The sequence below is a fragment of the Hylobates moloch genome, unplaced genomic scaffold (genome assembly GCF_009828535.3).
Source record: "Hylobates moloch isolate HMO894 unplaced genomic scaffold, HMol_V3 SCAFFOLD_2, whole genome shotgun sequence".
Lineage (NCBI taxonomy): Eukaryota > Metazoa > Chordata > Mammalia > Primates > Hylobatidae > Hylobates > Hylobates moloch.
Genome location: NW_026652277.1, coordinates 55,842,945 through 55,862,351, shown reverse-complemented (window position 1 = coordinate 55,862,351; position 19,407 = coordinate 55,842,945). Strand labels below are relative to the sequence as shown.

The following is a 19,407-nucleotide window of genomic DNA, read 5'->3' as shown; positions in this document are numbered from 1 at the left end:
GATTTGGAATTTCACTGAAATTGTATTTCAGCTGCTTTCTATCAGACCCTTGACACTCTGTTTTTTGCTGCCCTACGGAAATCTCACCCAATGGTTCTGAAGTACTAAAGTACTTTAGAAGAGACTTTGAAGTTATGTAGTCCAGCCCCCTGACAAGAGGCTGAAATAGCAGTATCAAATCAGTGATTCATTCATTCAGCAAATCTGTATGAGCATCCACTATGTCTCAGATGCTTTGTAGGTATTGGGAGTACAATGGCGAACAAGACATAAAAAGCCCCCTGCACCACACTATTTGTTTCCCAAAATGTGTTCCGTGGAATAACAATCCACTAGATACTTCTTAGAAAAAAAAGGTTTCTGGGGTCAAGTTAGTTTAGAAAACATCTCTTAGTATTATATATTTCTCTTTTAGAACAACACATGAAAAATGGTTTGGGAGAACAATAGTTTATAAAAGACTCAGAAATCTTGCAGTAAATAAAATTGTTTAGCTTATTTAGCTCAATATTTTCCAAACATATTTAATCATCTAAGGAATTAGTGTTCTGTGAGCACACTTTAGGAAATGTTTTCATACACTTATTTTGTGCTCCATGTTTTAAATATTTTAAAAATACTTTTTTTTTTTTTTGAGATGGGTCTCACTGTGTTGCCCAGGCTGGGGTGCAGTGATGCGATCAAGGCTCACTCCAGCATTGACATTCTGGGCTCAAGCGATCCTCCCGCCTCAGCCTCCCAAAGTGCTGGGATTACAGGCATGAGCCACCGTACCTGGTAGATACCTGTGTTTAAAATACTTTTAAACACACAAAATAGAATGATGTTATAAAAATACATATATCTACCACAGAATTAAAAAGCATTTTATGTGCACTTCAGTTCTTTAAATAGTATAGATACAGTCAAAGTCTCTTTCACATAACCAAAGGGATATGATATAATGTCAAGTAGTGGTAGGTGCTGTGAAGAAAATAAAGCAGGGTAACAGGCATAAAGGAGAGAAGAGATACTCTTTAGTTAGCTCCAGGAGGTCCTCTCTGAATGAAACGAGGGAGTAAGCCAGGTGAAGAGCACTCCGGGTGGTGGGAGCAGCAAGTACAAAGACTCTGAGACCCTGAGATGGGAATAAATTTCCTGGGTTTGAGTTTTAACAGGGAAACTATTGTGCTGGAGTGCAGGGAGCAAGAAGAAGAGCAATAGAAAATGAGGCGGCAGAAGTAGCCAGACCATGGTAAGAACTTTGATCCACTCAAGATGCACCCCTCTTGAGAGTAAGGCTGGCTTTATGTGAGTTGGAATTGTTGCAGGATTGAAAACCTTCATTCCAAGTTTTCTTACCCATCATTAAAAGTGCCATTTTGGTGGCATCAATGGCAAAGGTAATAAAAATGAATATTTCCAGACAGCAGTGGAAGAACTCGTCCTAGTGAGTGATATCAGTGCCTGTATTCCCCAGGCAGCTTGGGAATGGTAATTCTGAAGGGACAGAACCCTCTCTGGGCAGGAGGGAAAGCACCTGACAGAGGCCTCCCATGACCTTTCTACCTTAGGTTTGCTACAGGAAGGAACCCACTATACCCTTGCACTGGTCTGATTAGAGATATGTGTAACAGAGATTTCATATTTATAGACACTATCTGTATTTTAAGATATGTTAGGCTGGGCATGGTGGCTCATGCCTGTAATCCCAGCACTTTGGGAGGCCAAGGAGGGTGGATCATTTGAGGTCAGGAGTTCGAGACCTGCCTAGCCAACATGGTGAAACCCCGTCTCTACTAAAAATACAAAAATTAGCTGGGCATGGTGGTACATGCCTGTAATCCCAGCTACTCGGGAGGCTGAGGCAGAAGAATTGCTTGAACCCAGGAGGCGGCAGTTGCAGTGAGCTGAGATTGCGCCACTGCACTCCAGCCTGGGCGACAGACCGAGACTCTATCTTAAAAAAATATATATGTTAGTGATAGTATTTTCCCCACTCGACAGTGTTTCAGTTAACCATCAGTTTATTTACTTTGATTTGTTGTGTGCGTTCCTATGTTAGATTTGAATTATCCTTTCAATGAAAGACTGCTAAAATTGTCAGCAGTTGGGAGGAGGATTACCTAATGTCTCCTACCTTCATAGAAATGGTGAATGAAACGGCCCTTATGGGGTTCCATTTCCCCTGGAAGTATTAGCTCTAAAAAGGAAGCAGACTGGGTCACACAGGATTATCCACAAGGCTGTCTAGTGCTTCTTTAGTAGGACCTCTTTATTTAGAGGGGAATGAAGAAATTCAGGGTAGGGGGTAAAATCTTTGACATATGCCATGCCATTGAGTGCCGGGTCTGATTTCCCTGATCTGGCTGGCTTGGGAGCTATTTCCTTCCTTTCTCCCTTGAATTTATACCTATCCATCCCAAAGTAGGATGCTCCATTCAGTAAACTGACTTTCTCTGATAGAGAAAAATTGCATTCTTGAGGAGAGCTGCTGAAAGTGTAGTCTCCTTTTCCTTATATTCTAGCACAAGATTTGACTCCGAATATGGTTCTTCTAGTCTCAACATATTATCTGGAGATATTCCAGCCATAAAGCATTATCACATACTTGACCAATAAGACACTACATTTATTTACATGTGATCTAGAAATATAAGAATACATCATGAATTTTAATAGTGTTCAAACGCCTATCCATTTAAAAATAGAAAATCTTGGGCAAGAACTTCTAGTGATTTACCCTCCTTTAGAGAACAGTGAGTCACAAACATTTGAACCACTTATTCCTTTGTATATGCCCTCCCCATGTGTGTATATATACAGAGACAGAGACAGTCATTTTTTAGAGCAGTTATAGTTTCATAGTGAAATTGAACAGAAAGTCCAGAGATTTCCCATATAGTCCCTGTCCCCATACATGCACAGCCTCCTCCATTTTCAGCAACCCCCACCAGAGTAGTACATTTGTTACAACTGATCAACCTACATTGACACATCATAATCACCCAAAGTCCATACTTTATATTAGGGTTCACTGTTGCTGTTGTGCATTTTGTAGGTTTGGACAAATGTATAATGACATGTATCCACCATTATAGTATCATACAGAATAGTTTCACTGTCCTAAAAATCCTCTGTGCTCACCCATTCCTCCTTGCATCACCCCTAAGACCTGGCAACCACTGACCTTTTTATTGTGTCCATTATTTTGCCTTTTCCAGAATGTCAGTCATGTAGTTGGAATCATACGGTTTGTAGCCTTTTCAGACTGGCTTTTTTCATCTAGTAAAATGCATTTTAGTTTCTTTCATATTTTTTCATGGCTTGACAGCTCTTTTTTTTTTTTTTTTTTAGTAATGAATAACATTCCATTGTGTAGATATGCCACAGTTTATTCACCTACTGCAAAACAGCCTTGTTGCTTCCATGTTTTGGCAATTATGAATAAAACTGCTGTAAACATCCATGTGTGGGTTTTTGTGTGGACATGAGTTTTCAGCTCCTTTAGATAAATGCCAAGGAATGTGATCACGGGATCTTATGGTAAGAGTATGTTTAATTTTGTAAGAAACTGCCAAACTTCTTTTAAAAGTGGCTGTGCCATTTTGCATTACCACCCGCAATGAATGAGAGTTTCTCTTGCTCTACATCCTCACCAGCATTTGGTATTGTCAGTGTTCTGCATTTTGGCCATTCTAATAGGTGTGTAGTGGTGTCTTGGTTTTGTTTGGTTGTTTTTTGTTTTTGCCTATGACAGAGCCCTCAGGAGGTCCTGAGAACATGTTCCCTAGTATCTTGTTGTTTTAATTTGTAATTTCCTAGTGACTTATGATGACAGCCTTTTCATTTGCTTATTCACCATCTGTATATCTTCTTAGGATGTCTTTGGCCAGTTTTTAAATCAGGTTGTTTTCTTATTGTTGAGTTTTAAGTGATTTTTTAAAAATACATATATTTTGAGTTTATAAGTAATTTTATTTTGAGACAGCTTTCTGGAGTTTACAATGCCATGATTGATAGTCTTTTTCCGCTTCTCCAGATGGGCTCTGAAAACCATCTGGAGGAGCTTGTAAATGAGAAAGTCTTGCCCTCCTAAATGTATGAGGAGGCTTTGCTTTGGCTTTTGGAAGTCATCCACAGGTGATGGAATCCCAGCACCCAAGAGCCCCTGTGATTAAGCATTCTCATAAAGCTTCCCTCTCCTTCCCTCTTTCCCCTTCGCTCTGCCTCTCATGAGCTTTTTCTGACTCTAATTTCTCTCATTCAGCTTTGTGTTTAGCTTTCCTACCACAAACAAATTGTTTCTAGTGCAGTTAAGATTCCAGGAAGATTGCCAGGGTGTATCCTTCAATTCCATAAAAAGGAAAGATATTAACTAAAAACATATACATGTGCACACAAAGTCTTCTTCACCCGAGCCTCTTCTCTTACTAAGCTTTTCCCCTCTTCCCACAAACAACCCCAGTAGACACACAGTTTCAGTCTCAATCACTCTTCTACCTCTCTCATTTCTTGGCACATGCAAAATGTCATTTCCAGCATGCAGCAAATCACATCAAAGTGCTGCCTGTGCCCAAAGGCCACGTGGCTTCCTCTGAGCTCCTCATTCCTCTCCTTGCTAGCCTGGGTGATTAGAGGCAGATAGGTTAGAGTGTTGGGCAGTTACTCCTAGCGATGACACACAAGGAGGCTGAGCAAGGCCCAAATATGGCCCTTTTTACCCACCCTTCCAAACACCAAACCTCTTGCACAAGAGAACATTTATAAGCTGGGTCCTCTGCCTGTAAGCCTACTAAATGATAACAGCTCGGTGGTACTGACTGCTTTGTCTTTCTTCCAGCTCTTCTACTAGTGACCTCTCCAACTATGACCATGCCTATCTAAGGCGGAGCCCTGACCAGTGCAGCTCCCAGGGGAGCATGGAGAGCCTGGAGCCCAGTGGGGCATACCCACTCTGTCATCTTTCCCCTGCCAAGTCCACCGGCAGCATTGACCAGCTCAGCCACTTCCATAACAAGAGAGACTCGGCTTACAGCTCTTTCTCCACCAGTTCCAGCATCCTAGAGTATCCACACCCTGGCGTCTCTGCCCGGGAGCGTTCAGGCTCCATGGACAATACTTCTGCTCGAGGTGGCCTCCTCGAAGGGATGAGGCAGGCAGATATTCGCTATGTAAAGACAGTCTATGACACCCGGAGGGGAGTCTCAGCAGAGTATGAGGTGAACTCTTCAGCCCTGCTGCTTCAAGGTAGGGAGGCCCGAGCCTCAGCAGATGGTCAGGGCTATGATAAATGGTCTAATATTCCTCGGGGCAAGGGAGTGCCACCCCCATCCTGGAGCCAGCAGTGCCCCAGTTCCTTGGAGACTGCCACGGACAACCTTCCTCCTAAGGTGGGTGCACCCCTGCCTCCAGCTCGGAGTGACAGTTACGCAGCATTTCGGCACCGTGAGCGGCCCAGCTCCTGGTCTAGCCTTGATCAGAAACGGCTCTGCCGGCCTCAGGCAAACTCTTTAGGCTCCCTGAAGTCTCCGTTCATAGAGGAGCAGCTGCATACTGTGCTGGAGAAGAGTCCAGAGAACAGCCCCCCAGTGAAGCCCAAGCAAAACTATACCCAGAAGGCCCAACCTGGCCAACCTCTGCTGCCGACCAGCATCTACCCCGTACCTTCCCTGGAGCCACACTTTGCCCAGGTGCCTCAGCCTTCTGTGAGTAGCAACGGTATGCTCTACCCTGCACTGGCCAAGGAGAGTGGATACATAGCCCCTCAGGGAGCATGCAACAAGATGGCTACCATTGATGAGAATGGGAACCAGAATGGATCTAGCAGGCCTGGGTTTGCCTTCTGCCAGCCCTTAGAACATGACTTGCTGTCCCCGGTGGAGAAGAAACCAGAAGCTACAGCCAAGTATGTCCCCTCCAAAGTCCATTTCTCTTCAGTGCCTGAAAATGAGGAGGATGCCTCCCTGAAGAGACATCTCACACCTCTCCAAGGCAACAGCCCACATTCCAATGAGAGAAAGAGCACCCACAGCAACAAACCATCTTCTCATCCCCACAGCCTCAAATGCCCTCAGGCTCAGGCCTGGCAAGCGGGTGAAGACAAGAGGTCTTCCAGGCTCTCAGAGCCCTGGGAGGGCGATTTCCAGGAAGACCACAATGCCAACCTCTGGAGGAGGCTGGAGAGAGAAGGCCTAGGCCAGAGCCTGTCAGGCAACTTTGGCAAGACCAAGTCAGCCTTCTCATCTCTCCAGAACATTCCTGAGAGTCTGAGAAGACACAGCAGCCTGGAACTAGGCCGGGGAGCCCAGGAGGGTTACCCCGGGGGCAGGCCCACCTGTGCAGTCAACACCAAGGCAGAAGACCCTGGGAGGAAAGCAGCTCCTGACCTCGCGAGCCATCTGGACCGGCAGGTTTCCTACCCGCGGCCCGAGGGGAGGACCGGTGCCTCGGCTTCTTTCAACAGCACAGACCCAAGGCCCGAAGAGCCGCCTGCCCCCTCTCACCCACACACATCCAGTCTGGGCCGGAGGGGGCCCGGCCCAGGCAGCGCCTTGGCTCTTCAGGGCTTTCAGTATGGGAAGCCCCACTGCTCGGTGCTGGAGAAGGTCTCCAAATTCGAGCAGCGAGAGCAAGGGAGCCAGAGACCGAGTGTGGGCAGCTCCGGTTTTGGCCATAACTATAGGCCCCACAGGACCGTCTCAACTTCCAGTACTTCTGGGAATGACTTCGAGGAGACAAAAGCACACATCCGTTTCTCTGAGTCAGCTGAACCCCTAGGCAACGGGGAGCAGCACTTCAAAAACGGGGAGCTGAAGTTGGAAGAGGCTTCCCGGCAGCTCTGCGGTCAGCAGCTGAGCGGAGGAGCGTCGGACATCGGCCGTGGCCCCCAGAGGCCGGACGCTCGGCTCCTTCGTAGCCAGAGCACCTTCCAGCTCTCCAGCGAGCCAGAGAGGGAGCCCGAGTGGCGGGACAGGCCGGGTTCGCCCGAGTCACCCCTGCTAGATGCCCCCTTCAGCCGCGCCTACCGGAACAGCATCAAGGACGCACAGTCCCGTGTCTTGGGGGCCACCTCCTTTCGACGTCGGGACCTGGAGCTGGGGGCGCCCGTGGCGTCGAGGTCCTGGCGGCCTCGACCTTCCTCGGCCCACGTGGGGCTGCGGAGTCCCGAGGCGCCGACCTCCGCCTCCCCGCACACGCCCCGGGAGCGGCACAGCGTGACCCCCTCCGAGGGCGACCTGGCCAGGCCCGTGGCCCCTGCCTCCCGGAGAGGGGCTCGCCGGCGCCTGACTCCCGAGCAGAAGAAGCGCTCCTACTCGGAGCCCGAGAAGATGAACGAGGTGGGGGTCGTGGAGGAGGCCGAACCAGCACCCCTGGGCCCGCAGAGAAATGGAATGCGTTTCCCAGAAAGCAGCGTGGCCGACCGGCGCCGTCTCTTTGAGCGCGATGGCAAGGCCTGCTCCACGCTCAGCCTGTCAGGGCCCGAGCTGAAGCAGTTCCAGCAGAGCGCCCTGGCCGACTACATCCAGCGCAAGACCGGCAAGCGGCCTACCTCCGCCGCCGGCTGCAGCCTCCAGGAGCCCGGGCCACTGCGCGAGCGCGCCCAGAGTGCCTACCTCCAGCCCGGCCCCGCGGCGCTCGAGGGCTCCGGACTCGCCTCGGCCTCCAGCTTGAGCTCGCTGCGGGAGCCCAGCCTGCAGCCCCGCAGGGAGGCCACGCTCCTGCCGGCCACAGTTGCAGAAACCCCGCAGGCTCCTCGAGATCGTAGCAGCTCCTTCGCCGGTGGCCGCCGCCTCGGGGAACGGCGACGCGGGGACCTGCTTAGCGGAGCAAACGGTGGAACAAGGGGCACCCAGAGAGTGGATGAGACCCCCAGGGAGCCATCCTCCTGGGGGGCCAGGGCCGGGAAGTCCATGTCGGCCGAGGACCTGCTGGAACGTTCGGACGTCCTCGCGGGCCCTGTCCACGTGAGGTCCAGATCATCTCCCGCCACCGCAGACAAGCGCCAGGTACGTGCAACCAGCAAGTCCTGGCCTCGGACTGTCCCTTCCTCCCTAGAAGCTTTAGTGGGGCTCCCCAACCCCCCACACTCTCACCCCCTCTCCCAGTTCAGTTTTCCTTGTGATTACAGAAAAGTAGCATTTGTTTTCATGAGTTGAGTTTCTCAAGTGTCCCTTACCTGGTTTCCTTACAAAGATATAGGTGTCTAGATTACCTATATTGTTATACAGATTCTCTATCTATCTGTCTATCTCTCTGCATTTTAGGAAATCACCACCTCTCAATGGAAAAATGCAAGATTAGGAAAAATTAGGGATTATCTTTTTTGTTTTTTGCTTTTTTTTTTTTTTAATGGATTAGAGTCTGGGTCTGAGTATTTTAAAAGTTTTCGCTTTGCACCCTTTCTGTTTCTACTGGACTTTGCATCTACAAAATAGCTAGAATGATTGACATTGATAGTCATTGGTTATTGAATTCCTGGCCCTCAGCTAAGTGTGTGGCAGGTCCTGAGCTAAGTGTAATCTACATTTATTATTTCATTTAACCCTCATGATAATCCTGTGCAGCAGAGTATATTATACAGGTCAGACCCCTGTCTCTCGGACTCCCACCTCAGCTCTTTCTGTGCATTATCCTGGTGAGGAGAGAAAATAAGAAACTCAAAATCTCACATAAAAGGATTTTCTAATAAAGGCACCAAATGCTGCAAGGATTATAAAGTACTTTGCCCTGAAAATTTTAAGCAGTGCTAGGAATAGAAGCTGAGCATTCTGACTCCTAGGAGCCTGTTAATTTCCCTAATTCTTAGCCTATCCTCAGGCTTCACTTCCACTGTAGATCAGTGGCCTGCCTCATGCTTCCCTTCCCACCAAAGAAAATAATAGGAATCACATACCTGTTAGCACGGGAGAGGAAGAACTCCGCTCCACTGCCCCCTCTCAGATTCTGCTGTTTTCCCTTTCAGAGAAGTCAGCCATTCAGCAAGCATCTGTAGAGCATGTGTTTATGAAAAATGCTGTGGTACAGCATCAAAGGATACACAAAAGAAAAAAAATAAGGCTCATGCCTTTCTGCGGTTCACAATTAAGCAAGGAATACGACCTTATATATATAAATCTAATATGACTAGTGAATGCTTTGGGAATGGTGATCAATAATATGCTATGGAAAGGAAAGTGATTAATTCTGAGGTGACCTGAAAGTGCTTCTCCTGAAGGGAAATGGGATTTTGGGCCAGGATGTAAAAGATGGGCATGATGACAAGAGATTAGGGGAGAGGGGATGCATTGATGGGAAGAAACCAGTTCAGACAAAGAAAGATTCAGCAGTTCTGGCTGAGAAGTTTGCTGCACTCTATCACACACATACAACAACAAATGCTACTTGCTCTTACCAGTCAGATGCTTATAGGGCAGGATTTTACAAGTTTTTGATAAGGATTTAGCTCTTTTTCAACACTCTCATTAGGGAGGCCTTTCTGCCTCCAAAAACAAAGTCGTCATGGAAATCAGTTCCTCTGTATGTGACAATTGATCCATCTCTGGCCTGAAATAATGACTGCAGGAGGCTACCATTTTGAACTACTTGTAGCCTGAGACCTTCTCATATATTTGGCAGGTCTGGCCTCTCCTCAGCCAGCTTGAAATCCTCTCTGAAACACGCAACGCTCTATTTTCTTCTCCTTTAATTCCTTTTCATTGCAGAACAATAGATACTAGTGATGGGGCTTAAGTGCACATCAGACTCTTGCTTGTTTCCTTCTGAGAGAAAATACTGTCCCCTCCCAGATGATTTCTGTTTAGAATTGTACAGAAATACTTTCTCCCAGTATAAACCCCCGACAAATGTAGACGCAACTTCCCATAAGCCTTCAGTAGCCTTTTCCTTCCTTCAGAATGAACAGAGCTAATTCCCACTCCCTATCCTACCACTAACATACATTTAAAATCCATATATGTAACATACAATTTCATTTAGCTTGACGGATTTTAGCACTTAACTGCATAGCAGTCTAGACACCTTCCTTTCTCTCCCCGTGTTTTAAAGAAAATAAAAACGCTTAGGTGAAAACCAAATCATTATTGTTTATTCCCCATTAGATATTGTTATTTTGTCTTAGAGGTTGGTTGGATGGCTATGAATGTTATTTTATCTTTTCCCCCAAATATTTCTTAAGCCTGGTTGATTAAGAAATGAAGCTAAAACATGGGTGTTGGGAGAAGTGAGGAGATTCCTCCAAATCCCAATGAAATACTTTGTATTATTTGGAAAACTTTTTAGAAAGACAAGTGAATACAAAACAGTACTTGGGCATCCTTTTCATAAACGGAATGCCATATTTAGATGTTATTTAATTTGGGGAATATGCAGGCAGAGGGGGAATATTTCCAAATGAAATACTTCTTTTGTACTGCTTTGCTCCAACAAATTCTGAAATTTCTGAAGAATGCATCGTCTCTTATACTGTCACTGTGCCAGGACTGCATTCTTGAGCTTCCTCCCTCTCCTGGTCTCCTGCACAGCAGCCAGACCTTAGCTGACTGGAGAAGCATCTCGTGGCAAGGCAGTCTGCTCCTTGCATCCTCTTCATCATCTGCCTTATTTGTAGTTATGATGAGTAAAAAATAAAACAAAGTTACTCTCACCACATAACTATTGTAGTTATTATATATATATTTTTCTTATTGAATAAATTTCAAGAACATTATCAGTAAGCTTTTGGGAAGGTTTGTTAATCAATCATTTTTCTTATCCTTGCTTTAGAGAATTCTGACAAGTTAAGTGAACTTGTAAAGACTGTCTGCCTGAGTTAAAACCAAAATGTGGAGTGTGTTTCTGCTGCTGGCTTAGTTGATGCTATCTCCAACAAATGCTGCTTGCTCTTACCAGTCAGATGCTGACAAGGCAGGATTTTACAAGTTTTTGATAAGGATTTAGCTCTTTTTCAAAATTCTCATTAGTGAGGCCTTTCTGCCTCCAAAAACAAAGTCATCATGGAAATCAGTTCCTCTGTATGTGACAATTGATCCATCTCTGGCCTGAAATAACGACTGCAGGAGGCTACCATTTTGAACTACTTGTAGCCTGAGACCTTCTCATATATTTGGCAGGTCTGGCCTCTCCTCAGCCAGCTTGAAATCCTCTCTGAAACATGCAACCTTCTCTTTTCCTCTCCTTTAATTCCTCTTCATTGCAGAACAAATAGATATTAGTGATGGAGCTTAAGTGCACATCAGGCTCTGGCCTGTTTCCACTTTCTTTCTCTGAGACCTTGGAAAAGTTAACTTGTTAAAAGTGGGTAGGACCTGCAAAGCTACAGAAAGATATCCAACATTCCTGCCTTAGAGACAGAAATGTATATCTGTTCATTGCATAGATTTAAAATATAGTAGAGCCTATAAAGAGAAATCCTTGGAGAAATAAGATTACTGGTGGGGCTATTTCCCCCGGATGCTAAGTTAGAGACTTCTCTGGTTCTCACAGTATTTTCAGGGACCTTCATGTCTGATGTGTAACATAATCGCTATGAGATGGTGTGACAAACATTACTGAATTGCTGAGGAAATTGCTCAATGCGTGGAACCACAGTATTGGATATAGGCTTGATTCTGTGGAATGCAACTCGTAAGTCTTTTTTAGCACCTTTCCACAAGCACGCATTTAAGCTTATACAAAATAGAATTGACTTTCCACAAAATGTGAAGATACAAATAGCTAACAATAATCAAATTTTTGCTGTGTGCCAGTCATTGTACTGTGTTTTATAAGTATAAAATTAGTCTTGGCTGGGTGCAGTGGTGCACACCTGTAATCCCAGCACTTTGGGAGGCCGAGGTGGCTAGATTGCTTGAGACCAGGAGTTCGAGATCAGCCTGGCCAAACAGGCAAAAACCCATCTCTACTAAAAATACAAAAATTAGCTAGGCATGGTGATGTGCATCTGTAGTCCCAGCTACTTGGGAGACTGAGGCACAAGAATCACTTAAACTCAGGAGGCAGAGGTTGCAGTGAGCTGAGATGGCGCCACTGCCCTCCAGCCTGGGCAACAGAGCAAGACTCTGTCTCAAAAAATAAAATAAAATAAAATTAGTCCTCACATCTGTGCAATGAGGTAAATACTATTATTATCTCTAAGTTACAGAAGAATGAACCAAGTCACCAAGAGGGTACAAAATTTGCCCAAGGTAGTAGAGTGAGGTTTTCACCCCATACTGTCCGACTGCAGAGTCTGTAAGTCACTATACCATGCCATCTCCTTGAATAAAGAGAGGCTGGGAATGGGGAAACAGAGCCAAGAGTTAAATGTTCTGTATCTGAAAATATCAGCCAATGAATATAAATTCATTTTAACATTTATTGATTACTATTTCAGTCATGCATCCTATAATGGTCAAGAATGGACCACATATGCGACAGTGGTCCCATAAGATTATAATACCATACTTTTACTATACCTTCTCCATGTTTAGATACTAAAATACATATCATTGTGTTGCAACTGCCTACAGTATTCAGTACAGTAACATGCTGTACAGGTTTGTAGCCTAGGAGCAATAGGCCTATACCATGTAGCCTAGGGATGTAGTAGTCTATGTCATCTAGTTTCTGTAAGCACACTCTATAACGTTTGCACAAGGACAAAATTGCCTAATGTTGCATTTCTCAGAACATATCCCCGTTGTTAAGTGACACATGACTGTATTTTTCACATCAGATTTTTCATAAGGATTTCTAGTTATTTTTAGTAGTTACTTGAGATATTCTAAACTAGGCGAATATTGTTGTCTTCATATTTCATCAGTGACAGAGATATTGAGATAACTAACTTGGAACCCAAAACAGGAGGACTTGAGATTCAGTAGACTTTAGATTTACATTATTATTTTTATTATTATTATTATTATTTTGAGACGGAGTCTCGCTCAGTCACCCAGGCTGGAGTGCAGTGGCGCCATCTTGGCTCACTGCAAGCTTCGCCTCCTGGGTTCATGCCATTCTCCTGCCTCAGCCTCCCGAGTAGCTGGGACTACAGGCGCCCGCCACCATGCCCAGGTAATTTTTTTTGTACTTTTGGTAGAGACGGGGTTTCACCACGATAGCCAGGATGATCTCGATCTCCTGACCTCGTGATCCACCTGTCTCGGCCTCCCAAAGTGCTGGGATCACAGGCGTGAGCCACCACGCCCAACCAATTTACATTATTAAGTATGCTAAGAACTGGTGTATTTTTAAGTCAATTTTGAGATAATTAACAAAAATAAATTAGACACTTAACAAGTTGGTATAATTCTATGCCTAGTATTTCTCCCGTAGCCACTGTTTTTTTTTCCTGTAATTGCCATAATAAGTACTTTGTACTTCTTACCAATTTATAGAAAATTAAGTTTTGATAGTGAATATATGCTCAAATTAAAGCAAGAAATACAACAGGAATTTATCTTCCTTGGGCTTGTATCAGATTGGGAAGATATTTTCCTTTGTCAAGTGGTATTTTGATTGATAGAAGATTCAGAGAATTCTCTCAATAGTTTATTACTGGGTCTAATTCCTTTATTTTATCCACATCCACATAAATAGTTTAAGCTTGATATTCTAGGAGCCAAATCAGGTGAATACAGAAGTTGTATTCATTGTCAAGCTGAAATGCAAAGGAATGTAATAGGATATGAATATATATTTATACTTTACTGGCTTAGGCGCTCACATGGGACCTAGGCTTTTCCAATTAATTATTGGCAAAGTGGCACATTCTTGTCAACATAGGGAAAAGTGGTGGGAAAAGACTTTAAAGGACCATAAATTTCATGGAGAGCAGGAATTCTCATTCCCTACAATGATATTTGAGTGAATCAGAACACATGGAATTCATTTTTCTCAAGCCGTTCAAGTCTGATTACATCCAGCCCAGCTGCCATTCAACCTATAAAGATTCCGTGGCAAGACCTTGGGCTTTGAAGAGATCATGGCTTGAATCATAGTTTCTCCACTTACTTAACTGTGGGCAAGATATGTCACCTCGCTGAGCTGCAATTACATACCCTGCTTCCAATTGTTATAAAGATTAAGTTACAAAAAAAAAAGTCAAGTGCCTAATATTCCAGGCATATAATTTGTTGGTGCAAGGTACTTAGCAGAGTGTCTGGCACACAGTAAATACCCAGTACTGGTAGCTGCAATTATTAATAATGTTCAGGGATTTGTTTCTTCTGCCTGCTCCCACCTTTGACCTTTTCCATTGCTTATTAGTTTCTCAACCACTAAACAAAAACAATGAGGAACGGAGTGAAGAGCAGTTAACCCACTGGGCAGGGTTAAATGGCAAAATAAATTACTGAAATTAAGTTAGAGATTATACATGGATTTAATTTTTCTGGTTTTTGCCTGTCTCCTGTCATAAATAATTGGGAGTTGAATATATTATCATCAATGGCAACATCATCATCTTCATCATGGACCTGATCACAGGGACCAAATTGTATACTATCAAAAACTGACAACCCTTTCAGGACTCCAGTATATACCCTCATTAAAACAAAAACAACTACCCCTGAAAGGGCCCCAGAGTTATTGATCTCACATGTGAGTGAACTTTTTCCTAGAATTTATTGCAACCTGATTACAATCCAAATTCATATCTTCACTAATTGTAACTAAGAACATTTGAGATTTTTGCAAAATGTAATAGACTATCCTTTCCCGTCATCTCTCATATTTCCCTGTTGCCATTTGAAAAGTTTGGCCCATTGAATTCATTGTCTTCGTTATCCTATTTCAAGTTTAGCAGTTGTTTTGAACTCCAGAGATAATCATTAGGAGACTTCTCTTAGTTAGGACACATCCTTGTTAGAGGAGGCACCTGGTGAGAGACTGAAGTTCAAATTCTGACTCTGCCTTTTTTTTTTTTTTTTTTTTTTTTTTTAAATCTTCAGCTTATCTCCTGCATTGATGCCATGGGATTATGTAAGAGTGCCACCACGTGGCCTGACAATAGTAGGTTGCCAGTAAATAGGTGTTCCTTCTCCTTTTTACCTCCACCTCCTTGGTAAATTTAAACACCTGTTTATTGGCAGTAATGCTGTGCCTTTCTTGTGTTTCAAGGATGTGCTTTTGGGGCAAGACAATGGCTTTGGTCTTGTGAAGGATCCATGTTATTTGGCTGGTCCTGGATCTAGGTATGTACATGTACTTATGATGCTCTCCGCATATGAATGCTGCTGGTTTTAAACTACTCTTGTTCCTTTCTACAAGAAATTGAAATGTGATGTCATATAGTGTCACATGCTTTTTTGATTTGTCTAGGCCATGGAGAACTTTTTATTTTCCATTTAGAAATGATTTTCTTTAAGAATGACACTTGTTCAAAATAGGTTTTGAACATGTGCTATTGAGGACAAGGTTGATTTGGCTAACCAGTTTGACAACAGAATAATTAATGGAGGTGCTTTTCTTGAGCGTGCCCCATGGCTCTCACAAATGGGGCCTCCTATGTGGCTGATCTCATCCAGCTCTGTGTGCAGAGCATCACATCTGGTGACCACAGTGCTAGGGAAGAATGGGCATTTCATGAACAGCTTCACAGAGGAAGGCAAACTGTAAGCGTCGGAGGTGAAAAATAAAGCTCAAAATCATAATTTTATACATGTGGGGATGGAAAACAGAGGAAAGTCATTTTTTAAAAATGCCATCAAAATCATATATCCTAGGTAGAAAAGTACAATGAGCACTTTTTTAGAATTTAAAATTTTGAACTGTTCACATGGGACTTAATAAGTAGAAATTTTCAGAAAGGGTATTCTCTGAACCATGTACTCTGTATATAGTTTTAATGCAGCATTACAGAGTTATCTACTATAATCTATTATTACTAATGATAATACACCTACACCCTACCTACTCCTTTCTATGTTTTTAAGCCCATTTCCTTAATTTTTCTTATATTTCATTCAATCATTGTTTCTACATTCACCTTCTTAATAACACAACCTAATTCTGTCAAGTAGAAGCAGCCAACGTGGTCAGGAAGTAGGTATTAATTACGTGCTTTCTAGCCAAGATCAGCCTTCTACATTTATATGCTCTTGCTCCTATAGCTGTGTTGACAAGGAAGAAAGTATTCAAGGTGAGGCTGATGACTTTGGTTAGTTTGGGTGCATTAATTAAAAGCTACAGACAAGGGAAAACTAACAATAAACTAGAGTACTGCTAAAGAAAATTGGTCTGAAATCAAAGGCGGGACTAAACAACAAACAATCAAATAACCCTATTTAAAAATGGGCAAAGGTAAAAAAAAGAACAAGATCATGTCCTTTGCAGCAACATGGATGGAGCTGAAGGCCATTATCCTAAGCAAATGAACACAGGAACAAAAAAAAAATACTGCATGTTCTCACTTACAAGTGGAAGCTAAACATTAAGTACACATGGACACAAAGAAGGGAACAATAGACACTGGTGCCTATTTGAGGGCGGAGGGTGGGAGGAAGGTGAGGATTGAAAAAACTACCTATCAGGTACTATGCTTACCTGGGTGACAAAATTATCTTTACATCAAACCCCTGCGACATGCAATTTACCCATGTAACAAACCTGTACATATATTCCTTGAATCTAAAATAAAAGTTGGAAAGGAAAAAAATAACTGAAGGTGACAGGTGAGGGGGCTGCTGGTTGGCTCAGTGGCAATATCGACAATCTGAGAAACACAGGTAGCAATTTTGTGGGGAGGGGGAAATCTTCCTCAACAAAATTAGTTCTGTGTTAAAAAAACAAAACAAAACAACTTTCTGAGCTGTAAAATGCCAAAAGAATAAATATGACAAGCATCGCATACCACTGAATAACTGAAATGCTTGTCCTGTTCTTCAGCAATTGACATTAGCATAGGTGCAGCTGCATGCCTAGTGCTTGCTGAAAAGGATATTGATAATTTCAGGACATGTAATTCTCAGCTGTCCTGGGGAAAAGCATAGGCATGGAAAGTGCAGACGACAGGAAAACATGGGAGGGACTTGATCACAGATCCTGTGCTATGAATTTTGAGTACTAAAAATTCTGCTTGCAGTATATTTTTCTGACCATCACAACCAAGAAGACACAAAAAAGTATAACACTCTTTTTTTTCTAAAGACTTGCATGGTCTTTTATCATAGTCACTCTGTTAATCATAGTACGAAGACAACAGTCACATCAACTGGACAATACTGAAATGTCAAAATAATTTGGAAGGTGGAATTTGGAGGAATGTGCCCTCTGTTCTCCATGGATGCTTATTAGGATCAGTCAGTTTTCCTCCATGCTGGCATAATTCTCCCTGAATACATGAAATTCAGACTTTACATTAGTGCTTTTTAAAAAACATAAAATGTTCTAATTTATAGAAAAATAGAGATTTTGCACTGTTTAAGTTTTATGAGAGTTTGATGCTTTCATGGGTCACAAAGAGACAATAGTTGTCATTATTATATACTTCTTTCCTGTTTTCAAACATTCTCCACTCTTTTTATCTCCATTTTAAAGAAAAACACTAGAGGATACCAATCCAACTAAATTCAGACATTCACTTGTTAATTTCAAACATAAAAACTTACTTGTCTATATAAAAATGGGCAAAAGACTTAAATAGACATTTCTCCAAAGATGGCAGACACATGGCCAACAAGCATTGAAAAGATGCTCAACACCACTAATCATCAGAGAACTCAAAACCACAATGAGATGTTTACCTCACACACATTAGAATGGCTGCAATTAAAAAAAACAAAAAACAACAAGTGTTGGTGAGGATATGGGGAAATTAGAAACCTTGCACACTGTTAGCGGGAAGGTGAAATGGTGCAGCCGTATGAAAAACAGCATGGAGTTCTCAGAACATTAAAAATAGAACTACCATATGATCTGGCAATACCACTTCTGAGTATATGTCCAAAAAAATTGATAGCAGGGTCTCCAAGAAATGTATTGCACACCCATGTTCATAGCAGCAGTATTTACTATTCACAATAGCCAAGAGGTGGAAACAACCCAAATATCTACTCATGACAGATGATTGGATAAACAAAATGTGGTATAGCCATACAATGGAATATTACTCAGCCTTAAAAAGGAAATTCTGCCACATGCTTCAACATGACATTACGTGAAGTGAAATATAAGCCAGTCACAAGAAGACATACTGTACAATTTCACTTGTATGAAGGACTTAAAGTAGTCAAATTCACATAAAACACAAAGTAAAATAGTGATTTCCAGGGGTTAGTAGGAGGGGGAAATGGGGAGTTATTATTTAGTGGGTACATAGTTTTAGGTTTGAAAGTTGTGAAAGTTCTGGAGATCTGTTTCACAACAGTGTGAACATACTAACACTACTGAACTTAAAAATGGTTAAGATGAAATTTTATGTTTTTTTAACCACAATTTTTTAAAAGTGCTGTTTTTTTTTTTAAAGCAAAACAAAACAAAGGTGAGACTAATTGCTCTCAAAATCCATTCTTGAATAGTAGCATTCCTGGATACATATGAGCAGACTCTGGGTGAGCCTCTCACACTCTATTATAAAAGGGACTTGGACAAAGTCTTTTTTTATCCCAAACTTCACTCCTAAAAACACAAAATAATCACCATGGAGAAGCATTCTCAACCAAGCTAAGCATTTACCACTGATATTATCTTCAGAAAGAAAATGCCACTTTAGTATAGTTTGTGTAAACTGAGGTCACACAAACTAAAAGCATCATATAAAAGTCCATTGGGCTGGATCTTTAAAGGATAAGTGCTATATTATTCTATGTTTTAGTGATGTCTCCCCCTTTAGAAAAGCCTCAAGATATAATAAATAAAATAAAGGCATCTGAATTAGTCATTAAAACATCAGATTTCAGCTGACTCCACGTCCTTTTAAAGGATGCTGGGTTTAAAAACAGTTTGTATGCTACAGTCTGGAGAGCAGCCGGGCAAAGGAGACGTCACTGTTCAACAGACACTTGCTGAGGGGGTACTTGATGGCAGGTATTGGGGATGCCAGGATGGATGAGACAGAAGTGAAGAGCATCCCCAGCGGGAAGCCACCAGGAAGTGCAGAGTGGCTACACTTCTCTATGGAGAGGTTCCTGGTAAAGAAACCATGTCTGAATGCAAGGGACCGGTCATGGGAAGGGAGGGGTTGCATCAGAGAGAGAGGTGGGCCCTTTATTCCATCATCTGCATCTATGTATCATAAAGGAAAAATAAAGGCATGAGAAGAGCTAATTTGGTTCTTTGCCATCTTCTTCCACCACATGCTGCATTCTGCTTGCCTGGCACTTGGATGATCTTGTGGCAAGCCCTGTATTATTGCTCTGATGTGGGACTGAGTCACCACTCCCTCAGAGGAGTCAGATCTGTGAGATGAAACGTGCCATCTGCACTCCAGATTCACTCGCATAGCCAGTC

General features: G+C 43.0%; 1 protein-coding gene across 3 annotated transcripts in view; it reads left to right on the top strand.

The window, feature by feature from the left end:
• Window positions 1-19,407, top strand: part of SHROOM3 (shroom family member 3) — a 91,958-nt gene that overhangs the window by 46,279 nt on the left and 26,272 nt on the right. For all 3 annotated transcript variants that reach the window (XM_032149595.2, XM_032149584.2, XM_032149578.2), the window contains 2 exons: window positions 4,823-7,988; window positions 15,079-15,152. In XM_032149595.2, the coding sequence (XP_032005486.1) occupies window positions 4,823-7,988; window positions 15,079-15,152 (3,240 nt within the window). The remainder of the gene's footprint in view (window positions 1-4,822; window positions 7,989-15,078; window positions 15,153-19,407) is intronic.